Source organism: Orycteropus afer, unplaced genomic scaffold, assembly GCF_000298275.1.
Source record: "Orycteropus afer afer isolate SDZICR_OR568_19922 unplaced genomic scaffold, OryAfe1.0 scaffold00125, whole genome shotgun sequence".
Lineage (NCBI taxonomy): Eukaryota > Metazoa > Chordata > Mammalia > Tubulidentata > Orycteropodidae > Orycteropus > Orycteropus afer.
The window spans coordinates 8,262,605-8,276,209 of record NW_006921712.1 but is presented as its reverse complement, the minus strand read 5'-3'; the positions used below and the strand labels follow the sequence as shown (position 1 = coordinate 8,276,209).

Sequence of the window (13,605 nt, the reverse complement as noted above, 5' to 3'; positions counted from 1 at the left end):
AAGACATCTGTTGTCTAAGATACACTTTCATACAAGTCATAGATAAAGGAATAGAAGAAACCATCAAACAGAAGCAATCTTTGGGATTTTGTCTAAAATAATCTTTTCACACTACCATTCCATTAGTACACGTGTAATTATGTTTTTCACAATGAACTTTAGTTTACTATTAATTAATATTATTACTACATATATTAGTCCTCTAATTTTTCAAAAGTCAGTTAAAAATAACAATTTTCATGTTAAGAATTAGTGAATATTCTTCAAACTTCACCCTTTAAAGGTAAAGTGAAAATGATTTTAGGCCTCTAAGTACTAGAAAAGGAGCACTGGTGCACAATGGTTAAAGTAGTGGGCCACCCACTAACAAAGGTTGAGGGTTAAAAACCTGGCGATCTGCTTCTGCAGATTTAAAAAAAAAAAAAAAAAAAAAAAAAAAAAAAACCTCAAACCCACTGCCATCAAGTCAATCCCAACTCATAGCGACCCCCATTGAGTTTCCAAAGCTTTAAATCTTTATGGAAGTAGATTGCCTCATCTTCCTCCCATAGAATAGCAGGTGGGTTTGAACCCATGACCTTCTGGTTAGCAGCCAAATGCCTTACCCACTACACCATCAGAGCTCCTTCTTTTAAAGATCACTACCTGGGAAATCTTATGGAGCAGTTCTACTCTATTCTATATGGTTCCTATGCATTGGAATCGAATCAGTTCCACAAGAAGAAGTCACAGACAATATTTTTTTGGTTTAAAAAATATTTATCAAAATTATATTTGTTTATTTTGTCTCTGACACATGTTTGTTTTATTTTATTTTAAATTACATTTCTCCGGTAATCTTTACCTTGTCAACACATAAACACAGACACTGTGAACCCTAACGTTAGTATATCAATAGTATATTTTATGTATTTCTTATTTAAGTGCATGAAAAATCACAAGGAATTCAAATACAGTTTCATTTTTGGCATGATTTAATAAAGAGAAATAATTTTCAACCCCAATTTGCCACTTTGTGGTATCATTATGATATCAGAGAAGAGACATAAAGTCACTTTCTCCATTTTATTGGTTTTGGAACAATAAATTATTCAATTCAATCAGTGATCATATCATTGGTATAGCCAAATTTCCATAATTTATAAATTATTTATTTATTTAATTGCCAATAGTTTTTCTTAAAATGACCTGTTTATGGGATCTCCAGGAACTTAACTCTTTCAGGTTATCCATTTATTTAAAGGCTAAAAATATTAGAGTTTCCTGTTCTTCTTATCCAGTTATCCTCATATAAAGACATTACCCCTGACAGTTAACTGTTCTGTTATGTACCATCAAGTCGGCCCTGACTCATAGTGACCCCTTCTTGAGTTTCTGAGGCAGTATCACTACAGAAGTAGATTACCCAGTCTTTCTTCCAAGGAGTGGCTGGTGGGTTTGAACCGCCAGCCTTCTGGTTAGCCTTCTGGTTAGCAGTCAAATGTCTTAGGCACTATGCTACCAGATACTAAGCACATGTATAACAGCTATGAAATCAGTTGAGAAATTGACTTATTTTTTTTTAATTCAAATTGCAGGTAATTTTACTGTCTCCTTAGAAAAAGCCTCAAATCTCCAAGATAAAGAATAGGAGACATTAAAACCACCTTAAACAGTTTAGCTCTGCAGTCTTGTTCTTTTGGGGAGATTAAGTATAATGACTATCTCTTAAGAAACAGTAACAAAAGATAAAAAGTCAGTATCTGGGGTGTGCTCATGCCTCTTTAGCACAAGATATAATAAAAATGCAAAATGCTTACTTTTTTCATGTTAATATTTCTTTATTGTTTGACCTATTGCTTGCTTATATATCATTTATTTATTTGTTTGATTTATTATATTTGACTTATATTTAAAAAACAAGAAACATGTTTACCACATAAATTCATGAATCAATAAAAATCAATTTCACATTTATGATTTTATACACACAAATACAGAGATACAGAGTTCTACATTGTTATATTATGGATATAGAAGGAACATTACCAAATTTCTGACAATCAGTTTAAACTGTTAATGTAAGAGTTCTCTTAAATTACACCTAAATCAAACTGTGAAGCAGACAAGTTGGTCTTTGATAACTTTTTCTTTGTAACTAGAGATATGCATACATGGATATAAATGTTTTCATCAGCCAATGGATTTCATAGGAAATCAAGGTTGGGCATCACATAGTGCAAATTAAAGTTGAATTTTCATGATAATATACTCAACAAGTATATATCCAGCCTGCATTGAATAATTCTGGTGACAACTTATTACCCCAAGAGGCATCTGATTTCATATTTAAATACTTTCACTCCCTTTGAGTGAGGACTTCTTTTTGAGTTGAGTTCTGCTCTCATTGATTTATATGCACAGAGTTGACCCTATCCCTGGGCCCTAATAAAACAACTCCAGTCTCTGTGCTGCAAAACATCCTTCACATATTTGATAACAGACATCAAGTATCTTCTGAAGTATTTGTCTTCATGATAAACAACCATATTCCTTCACATGCAATCCATATAAAATGTTTTTAGTTCCTTCCTCATCTTTTTCAATTGGTCTACTTATTCATAAGGCCTCTTTTCTGGCTAGAACATATTTTGAAGTATCTACTCTTGAGGTTATATTTATTTATCACAACCACAAATAATCTCCATTTTCCTAACATGAATGATGACCTTACAGATAAAAATTATATAAGTCATAGTAAGATTTTTTTTTTTTTTAATGTTGAGGAATTCAACATGAATATAAATGTAAACTTGAAGAAAAGAAGAATGAAGCTTCACTGTGGGGAAATAGGAAAATGGCTTACAATCCACAGTAATAGTAAGAAAATATACTATTATCAGCAAGTTAGCAGCAGAGCTGAGAGGGCATTATATATGCCTTCAACTGGTATCTGCTCTGTGCAAAGAAGTGGAGTCAGTGCAGCTAAGTGCTCCTGGAGTTCAAAGGAGGCACTTCAAAGTGTGCGCATTAATCCACTTTTAGTAGAATGGGAAAGAAAAAAAGCATATTTGGAGAATTCAATTTTGAAAACTTGAGAGGAGAAAAGAATTTGGAAATAAGGCTTTCTCTTTGATTTTGACAACAGTTCTTTTTAGTTGGGTGGGGAGTGGTTCTCCCTTTCAATTAGGCTAGCTTTTCTAACTTGGTGCCGCTATCTTCATTAATGTACTGGGTTTATAGCCAAAGGAAAGTCTAGGTCTGAAATCCCATTATCCAGCTGCTGAAAATCTAAAATTTTGCTCCATTAGTTCTTCCTTACAATCTAGTAAACCTTATTAGAGAACAAACTTAAAATAGTTTTGTCACCAGGATATTTTTAACAGAAGGTAGAAGAGTAGAAACAGATGCAAAAGCAGGGTGAGCTTTTTTGCTAGTATACCATTAAGGTGTGTTAAGGCCTCTTAGTGAAAATGTGCTAACAGAGCATTATTATTCGATATGTTTCTGACTAGCACTGAAGTTTCCAAACATGACCAAATTATTTTAAAAGGCTACAAAGAGATTTTTGGGTATCATAGTTCAACTGTAAGTTCATACTCTGTTTGGGAAAATGCTTAATAAAAATTTCATAACAAATGTATGGAATATAAATCCTACTCAAATTCATTGACATTTTCCTAATATTACAAATGCGTAATATCAGGTGCTGTTATACTTTAGCAACTCCAGAAACTAATAAATTGATCAAAACATACCCTAGGGATGAATTTACCAGTTTCTGAACAATTCTTCTCAGAAAATGCATAATCTTGGCTGTGTCTGTCCATTTGAAATGGAACTTAGATTATCACATTTTGGGATGAAATTAGCTTAATTCAAGGAGCTGTTCTAAATTGTTAATGCATATTTTTTTCCTTCACTGGACTTGTCAGTAAAGATCATATCACTTTTCATTTAATCCACTAATCAGATGCTGAAATACTACTTCATTATTAATTAATACTGACTAAGCCCTGATTATATATAAGGCATTAAACACTTCACACGTGTTTAATCTCAATGACTCTTCACCACAGTCTATGTCACAACCCTATACTGTTAAAAACCCTTAAAAGATGAACCAACAAACGTCCAGAGAGTTTCAGGAACTTGGCCAGTATAACCTTGGTAGTAACTAGCAGAGCCAGGATTGAACTCAGGTAGCCTGAGGCCAGAATCTATATTCTTAATCACTGAATATTATTACCTCTTATCATTTTAATATTAGTAAGGACTCAATAATTTTTAGCTACTTGCCAGCTTTGCTCTAAGCACTTTATACATAATAACTCATTTAGCATTCAAAAAAAAAAAAAAAAAAACTTCAGCACTCCTCTCAGAATAACTTTCTAACATTTTCTTTTTCACCTGTTTAAAACACATTTAAACCTCAGATGATCTGTTGGACTTGACTCGATTTCTTCTTCTCTTGAGATTCTATGATTTTTTGTACTCAGAGATTTATGGATTTCACATGCAGAGGTCTGGGTGGTATAATATGAGGGCAATAATATGATTTATCTTCTAAACTATAGTCCTTTTGTGAGTGAAAATAAACACCATTAATAACTACACTTGAGCCAATGTAAACTTGAGGAATGTGGTCACCCTATATACAACTTTTAAAAGTCGAGTTTTGTTTGCCTGTTGTTTATTTTTCTGTCTCAGAAATATATAGTCCTATGTAGTCAGTATTTTTATAGAATTAATTATATCAACATGTTTTGCAATTAAATTAATGAAAACAAAATTGAGCACCATCATTAGAGCCAGAAGTCTTAAGTTTTAATACCGCACAACTTTGAATTAGCTAATTGACTTTGGAAAGACAATTCACATTTCTTAATTCCTACTAGACTTAGATAGGTTTTCTCTAACTATTACAAGCTTCTTGTGATTAATAGATACGGAATTATACTACCAACTAGTTATGCTTATATATGCATGTTTGTATTTGTTTTTGTATATTTTTTAAGAAAGCATTAAGTAACTGTAAGGATAAAAAAAATAATACTGGTGATTGAAGGGATCTATTATATTTTTTAACCCATTTAGACCTTTTAAGTTTTAATTTTTAGGAAGTGAAAAAACCTAAACTTTCTAGATGTTTGGTATATCTGTTCCATATTCTTAACTGAATATTGTTGTTGTTGTTGTTATGTGCCGTCGAGTCAAACCCGACTCATAGCGACCCCTCCTTGGGTTTCTGAGGTAGTATCACTACGGAAGTAGGATTGCCCAACCTTCCTTCCGAGGAGTGGCTGGTGGGTTTGAACCGCCAGCCGTCTGGTTAGCAGGCAAGTGTCTTAGCCACTATGCTACCAGAGCTCCCAACTGAATATTAGGACTAAAGATTTTTTTATTATTATTTATTTTTAAGCACAAGAGTAATAATCTGCAGACTTGAAAATAATATTTACTTTTCTTTTTTTTTCCTTTTAGTTATCTCATGCGGAATCTTGTCCTTTCCCCCAAATGGTAACAAGATTGGAACATTGACAGTTTATGGAGCCACAGCCATATTTACATGTAACACGGGTTACACACTTGTGGGCTCTCACGTCAGAGAATGTTTAGCAAATGGACTCTGGAGTGGTACCGAAACACGATGTCTGGGTAAATTCCTTTATATTCTAGCAATTATTTAATTCAAATAGGCCTTAAAAATAAATTATGGCTGGGTAAAACAAAAGGCTTCTTGCTATAACTACTCTAAGAATGTGTTACTAAATTCTATCTGGAGTTTTAATGTTGCACTTCACAATATGACATTCTCTTTGAATATCCAAAGACATTTTTATTTGAGCAATAAATGAAAGTATATTACCATAAATGACAAAAAGACTATTTCATAGACTACTAAGGATATAACTATATTCAAAATACCATCATGCTTTTATTACACACAAGAATAAATTTTATATACACTGTTCACTTTGATATCCATTTTCAAATGTTACCATTATTTCAAAAAATTATAGTGAAATTAATATAAATTAATATTAACACAATGAATTATTTTAAATTGAATGTGTCTGTAGTAATTTGGTTTTCTTTTCTCCAAAGAGCAAAAAAGTTGTTTTCAAAATAGGATTGTAAAATATTTATTGAAAGTTTTTTTTTTTCATTCGTAAATGTTCTCAATAAATGTGTAAAAAATGTTGAGTAAGAATGTTAAAGCATAATTATTTACAAAAAGTGGTCCTTTCAGGTTTTCGAGTAAATTTTGAAATACATGAACTGCATGAGCTGTGTTGAGCATGAGAGTTTTGCTGAACTCTCTCTTTCATCCAATAATTTGTTATCCCTCAAAATCCATAAAAGTTGGGGACTTTAAGTTGCAGAATCTCCATGAGCTAAGATCCCATGAGGAACTTCAGGGACTCATAGTGACCCCTCCTTGGGGGTCAGAGGCGGTATATCTAAGGAAGTAGATTGCCCAATCTTCCTTCTGAGGAGTAGCTGGTGAGTTTGAACCTTCTGGTTAGCAGTCAAATGCCTTAGGCACTGTGGTAGTTCCGTTTGTGTGTCAACTTAGCTGGGCCTGGTTGAATGGCTGGGCAGCTGGATGTAGTATTCCCCATGATGAGACTGATATTAACTCCATAGTGGAATCTACTGTGAGCAGCTGAATAGCTGCCTTAGGGAAGGTGATCTGCTTCCTGTATATAAGCAGAAGCCTTGGGGAATGGTCTCTAGCATATGGCACGCTTGGACCCTGAATGTAACCGTGTCATTATTCCACAGCCTGCCATGCTCTGCCGACCTTGGGACTTATAATGAACTTGAATTAATGGCCTGCCGTGTGGTTTATTAACATCGGAAATGTGCTATTTTATTTGTTGACCTTGGGCTTGTTTTCCTCAGCAGCCACTAGCTGCCTGAGTGAAGAGATGCCTCTAGCTTTAGTGGGCCAGGAACAGGAGGCAGAGCTGGACCCTAAGGTTGAGGGGCTTTCACCCAGCCCCTAGAGCCTGGCACTTTGAATTTGGACTTAAAGCCTCCAAATTGTGAGAAAATAAACTCCTGTTTGTTAAGGCCATCCCATTTGTGGTATATTCTTGTCAGAGCAGCACTAGGTAACCAGAACAATCACTATTCCACCAGAGCTCCCTCAGAAACTAAGTTAGCACATTAAAAACCTGCTGATATTTTCATTTAGGAGACATTGAAGAGAGAGGATGAAAGTAAAGTGGTAACTCCATTTATCTGTTAAACTGTATCCACTTTAAATTCACATAATATTTATATGAATGCTTCTTACATGCTTAAATATATATCTTGTTGAGTGCAGTCATTATAGTTTTCATTAAATTAAGTAATTTCCTTGAAGTATATGTGGTACTTCAGGTTGAAGGTAACAAATGCTTCTTAGGTTTACTATGCATTCCTTTCTGTTCTTTCAAAATGGCATGGATATTGAGTAATACACTCCCTAAATCATCTATGATTTGATGTAAGATGTATCTGGCAACTTCAGTGAAACTGGGCATGTTGGAATGGGGCCAGATTATTCAACAAACATATCTATGACAATAATTGTAATGATGGCAAGTAACAAAAAATTGTAATTGATCACTGCTGTACTCCTTACTAAACATGCCCTATATCTTAACTTGTTGTTGTTGTTATGTGCTGTCAAGTTGGACCCAACTCATAGCGATTTCTGAGGCAGTATCACTAAGGAAGTAGATTGCCCAACCTTCCTTCCGAGGAGTAGCTCGGGGATTTGAACCGCCAGCCTTCTGGTTAGCAGTCAAGTGCCTTAGGCACTATGCTACCAGAACTCCTACTGTATTGTGAGTAATATATAACCCTTTCTGTTGTTAAGCTACTAAGAGGATGTTGGTTACCACAGCACAGCCCAACCGACCCGGACCAATACAAAGTATATTCATATATTATCTTTACTAGATATTGTCAATATGCAGAATATGTGGGCTCTTATATTTCTACATTATCACTAGAAGTTGGAATCATCAGACTTTTTTTTTAGTTTTGCCAGTCTAAGAGTATGGAGTAATACGTCACTGTTGTTTGAACTTGCATTGCTTTCATCAATGAATGAGATTAATAATCATGCTATATTTATTGCTATTCAAGTTTCTTTTTTGTATCATTTACCTATTTTTCCATTGTTTTTTTATCCTTTTCCTATTGGTTCTTGTAAGTCATTTGTCATTTTTATGAGTTAAAGGTTAGTGGTTAAAAGCATTGCAGTCCTGGAACTGGATGCTGGTTCTACCACATATTTACCATGTTACATTAGGCTGGTTATTATCTTATCTTAAAATTCAGTTAGTTGACTATTAAAGTGACTGTGGGATGTAGATAAGGCAGTTGTTCAAGCCTCAAGGAGTTTAAGTAGTGCATTGAGTTCATTTAATTGTTAAATCACAGAGTCAGCTTGAGTCTTATTGATACCAAAAACCCTTACTTATTTGTGGTATTCTTTCAGTTGAAAGTTAGGAATTTGAAGGACAAAAATGATATGTGTATTTAATGATGGGTTGGACAAAAGTGCCCCAAACATATAGCCTTGATATAATGACATCTTAGAAACTTTTGGAAAGTGATTCATTCAGAAATGAATCTATCTGATCAGAAGGAATTTAAGCTGAAACCAACAAGGAGTAAAAATACTCAGATTATCCTGAATAAAACATTATAATTATAGAATTCAAGTACAATGTATAAGAAAGAAAAAAGGAGGAGACACAGAAAAAGAATAATATTTAGAAAAGGGTTATAAATTATACATATCCACATATGTCTACAAACCAATGAGTAAATAATGGGTAATAAATTTAGTGTGAAGGTTTTAAAAATTATTACATATCATTCAGATTATAGATTATAGATTACTGGTGAGCAGACTGCATAGTGTAACCTAGCAAGAAAGTATGTCCACAAGAATTCATAAAGTTGTATATGAGACATAGAAGAGAATATGGGGCGAAGAGTAAGTAGGTAGGAGAATAGAAGTTATATCATCACTAGAAAAGAATATAAAATAATCAGATAGATGAAAGGAATAAAAGCTTCAATCATAAATCAAGCACAGATATTTGATTGAGTAGAAGTAATTTAAATATTAATTAGTTGCCTTAACTTAAAAACTACAGGCATTTTTTGAGATTTATCCCATTGAATTCTCATTAGAACTCATCATAAGTGCTTCTTATTCCTATTTGTGGATAAGAAAAAGGCTTCGAGGACTGAGAAATCTTCCTAACATCATAAAACAAATAAATATCAGGAGGATTTGTCCAATACCCTAAAACCAATGAATAGCAGAAATAGTATTTAAACCTAGGCTATTTGACTACAGAATGAACACTTCTAAATACTAGGATATATTACTAGTTTTTCTGAGTATTTTTGTACTGCTTTACCAACATTTATATCTCTCAGAAGGAAGGTATGAGAGACAATTGTATTATCATGCTAAATCTGATCAATAATGGAGAACTTATTGGTTATCTAGAAATGAAATGAATCCACATAACTAGACAACTCCCCACCCTAAGACATACTTTTTGAAAGAATATTTGACTTGGCATGCATGCCTTAGTTCAGTATGGCCAATATTTGTCCCCCATTCTGTACTGCTCCTAGGCTTCTAGCTTGCTAATTGTGGTATTATTTTCCTTCCCTTTCTTGTCACTTGAATCAATGATTTGTCTGTCTCCATGGTTATAAAACTCTTGAAAATCACTCTAGGTTTCTACAAAGGTAAATGATCGTGCATAACCTTAAGACTTATTTGGACCATGTAACTGTAACATAGATACTCACAGAGAAAATGACTACTAATAACCATTTAGACGACTGCTGGAAATACTTTTTTTAAATAAGAAAAAACAATTAGTATGACCTCTTAAAAATAACAAAACAAAAAATACTATAAATTTTCAAAACAAATAACCTCAGTGAGGTAGAAATGGCAAATTATTCCCCAAAATAGTAATAGTTTCACCAGATGTGCAATAATAAATTCAGAATTAAAAAGATATGTACAAAAACAGCAAACCAAGCACATACCCTAGGACATACTTAAGGAAATTAAATACGGTTTTAAAGACAGTGTTATAAAGACTAAATTTTACAATGAGCTGAGGACAATTAAAAGTATACCAAAAGCAAACAAACTCACTGCCAATTGAGTCAATTCCAGCTCACAACTATCTCCATTAGATTTCTGAGCAGTAAATCTTTACAGAAGTGATTGCCCCATCTTCCTTTCTCAGAGATGCTGGTAGGTTTGAACCACCCACTTTCTGGTTAGTAGTCAAATGCCATAGGCACTCTGGCACCAGAGCTCCTTAATGAAAAGTATAGAGACAACAAAATGCTATTTAAATTATGAACCAAATTTTCGGCTTGGAGTTGTTATTAAAATAATGGATGACAGAAACAATGAAAACTGACTCAGCTGCTTCTTTGCTTCTGTATTTCCTGTCAAGAAAAATTATTACGGCAATAGAAAGGATAGAACATATTTTACATTAAAAAATGGCACCCAAAGAAAGATAAACAGTCTACAAAAGAGAACTCCAGAGTGTTAAATAAAGTCAAGTTTGCTGCCCAGAAAAGTTCTATTCGAGCGTGTCAAGTAGACTTGAAAAGACATTGCTGTGTTATTGTCAGTGTGCTGAGTCATTGTCAGTGTTCCTTGGGGGACATTATTGAAAAGGAAGAAAATAACTTGTGTGAGCTTTTTACATAAAATGAAGAAAAATTAGCTGTCAAAAACTATGAATTAGTAAATTTGATGATATATTGAGCAAACAATCAGACATATTCTTTGTCAATAACTTTGGAGAAGTATGTTTGTGCAGAGCTTGTATGGTTTCACAAAATGACATTCCAATCTGAATGTATTTTCTTATTTGGTATTGTATTACATGGATGTTTAGAAATAAATTTTAGACATGACATTGCTGAATTTAGCAAAGTTTTCTATGATAACATTTATAATCAAGACAACTATTATGTCCTGCTTATTAGTGTATTAAAAATTAGTTCACAGACAATGCATAAATGACATTGACCATTGGATTGATGTCACGTTAAAAAAAAAGAAGTTTCTAGTTGTGTGGTTCTCTCCCTCGTCCTGGTCCTGTCCCAACCTTTTATTCAAGTTCTGAATAAGGGTATATTGATAGTTACTGAAAGAGTGAAAATCATATTTGAGTAGAGAGTCAGTATCTCGTATGAACAAGTACATAAGAAAATAATAGGAGTTAATATAAACTTTTATGCAAGGCAAAAAAATAATATAATTTCAAATGTACTTGATGAGGAGAAAATTAGGAAATCATGGCACACATTAAAAGGATTTGGTGTTATGATAAATGAAGACTCATTTGTGCAATAAATTTCTCTGATGTTTGTATGATTCAAGCTTCCTTAATAGAAGTCATCTCATTCTCTGCTTGCTCAGGTGTTTTATATCCAGAATTATGTTTTCAGCTATTGAACTAATTTAAGTGAGCTATTGAGTAATAGTGGAAGAGACACTTAGAAATCTGCTTCAATAAAATTGTTGCTGTTGTTAGTTGCTGTGAAGTCAGCTCCAACTTATGATGACCTTATGCATAATAGAAAAAATATAGCCTGGTCCTGCACCATCCTCACAATTTTATGTTTGAGTCCATTGTTGCAATCACTATGTGAATCCAAGACATGGAGGGTTTTCCTCATTTTTGCTCATCCTCGTCTTTACAAAACGCATTGCCCTTTTCTAGCGTTTGTTCTTTCCTATTAGTGAAGACATTCATAATACTATAACCAGCGAAAGTCCTGTGGAGCAGTTGTATTTTGAAACATGTGAGGTTGCCATGACTTAGAATCCACTAGATGGCAGCAGGTTTTCTTTTCTTTGCTTTGCTTTCTTTTCTTTTCTTTTTTTTTTCTTTAATGAGGAATAGATCTGCATGTGTTGTGAAGAATTCTGGTTACAAAAATATTTGGAAAACATTTACTTGTTGTTAGGGAGAGATAATTTAGGAAGTAATTCATATTATTTTGTAAAATTTCAAGTAGAATCACCACTTGTGGTAAATTATTTTTTTCCATTTAAGTGCCAAAGCTGATGATGACTAGAGACATTGTAAAGTCCTGTTGAAAAGAAATACTAGTCTCAACCATGGCTCAGTGAACGGGGTGGGGGTATCAAACAAATAAACAAACAACAACAGAAGAACTGAAATTAAAATTAATTATATCTGCCAAAGACAAGGCTATGGTTGATGATGACATTAGTGGTGTGTATTTCCTAATTTAGATTTTTATAAAAATTTTGAGTCTGAAACTATTTTCCAAGTGGTAGATATTGTTTAGTTTTAGAGTTACTACAGGTGATAATCAAGAATGTGTGTCAACTTGGCTGAGCCATTGTACTGTAGGGAAATATTTGGTATGGCTCTTCTAGCCATGGCCTTTGTGACACCTACTAGATGAGTGGGTGGAACTTTGTAAATGTGCAGTGCTTGTGGTCTACCAACAGGATTGGATAGCTTATTAGTAATGTAAATAGGATATATGGTATCCTTGTAGGGGTGGAACCATGCAAATAAGGTGTATTGAACCATAATGTGGGGATTGGTCAGTTTTGTCATCCTGTGAGGCTTAAAATGAGCCCTCCGTAGGCAGAAAAGGGAGAGAATCTCACTGACATCAAGAAAGAAGAGCCAGAGATGGAGTGGTGTGTATCCTTGGGCCCAAGATCCCTGCATTGGACCTCCTTGGCAGACAGACTAGCAGATAAAATGGCAGAAAGATGATGGCTAACAAGGAGTGAGCTGCAGGGATTCAGGTGAGGAGAGGGAACCCAGGTATAACCAAAGCATGACGGTGGGAGAACCGGAGAGGGGAGAGGAATAAGCCTGGGGAACAGGATAGAAGAGAAGTGAGCTACAGGGATTCAGGTGAGGAAAGGGAACACAAGCGCATCCAAAGCAGCAGGGCAGGAGAGAAGGAGAAAGGGGAAGGAAAAGGCCCAAGAACAAGGACAAAGGAGGAGTCAGCCACAGGGACCCAGGTAAGGGTGGTAGGAGAAGTTTCCAACAGGGAGAAAACTTGTCTCTCAGCTTGTCCTACCATGGTGACATGTTGATATGAGTTTTGAGGCTGAGCCACTGGTACTTCAAACCCAGCGGGCTGCACATGGTGCACAGGTATTGGCCCAGCTTACAGACTGAGACAGACTAGGAAGAAGGAAGAGGCCATCCACTTCTCAAAGAATTGGCCAGGGAAAACCTTCTGAATAACAAAGAAACACTGTCTGATACATTACTGTGCAACGTTACGAATAGTCTGGTTATGTTACAAGGCTCTCAAAATACGATTGGGAAAGAGCTGAATCATCAGAGTAAACCCAGCCTAACTCATATGGATAAGGTAAAGCTTTTGAGACCTCCATTTACTGATGTGACACCACTCAAATTGAGAAAAAACAGCTGCAGACATCCATTAATCATCGGAACATGGAATGTACAAAGTATGAATCTAGGAAAATTGGAAGTTGTCAAAAATGAAATGGAACACATAAAGATTGATATCCTCAGCATTAGTGAGCTG

General features: G+C 34.5%; 1 protein-coding gene across 1 annotated transcript in view; it reads left to right on the top strand.

The window, feature by feature from the left end:
• CSMD1 (CUB and Sushi multiple domains 1) overlaps positions 1 to 13,605 on the top strand; it is a 972,765-nt gene that overhangs the window by 826,629 nt on the left and 132,531 nt on the right. The window contains exon 43 of the mRNA XM_007944438.2: positions 5,464 to 5,637. Coding sequence (XP_007942629.2) covers positions 5,464 to 5,637 — 174 coding nt within the window. The remainder of the gene's footprint in view (positions 1 to 5,463; positions 5,638 to 13,605) is intronic.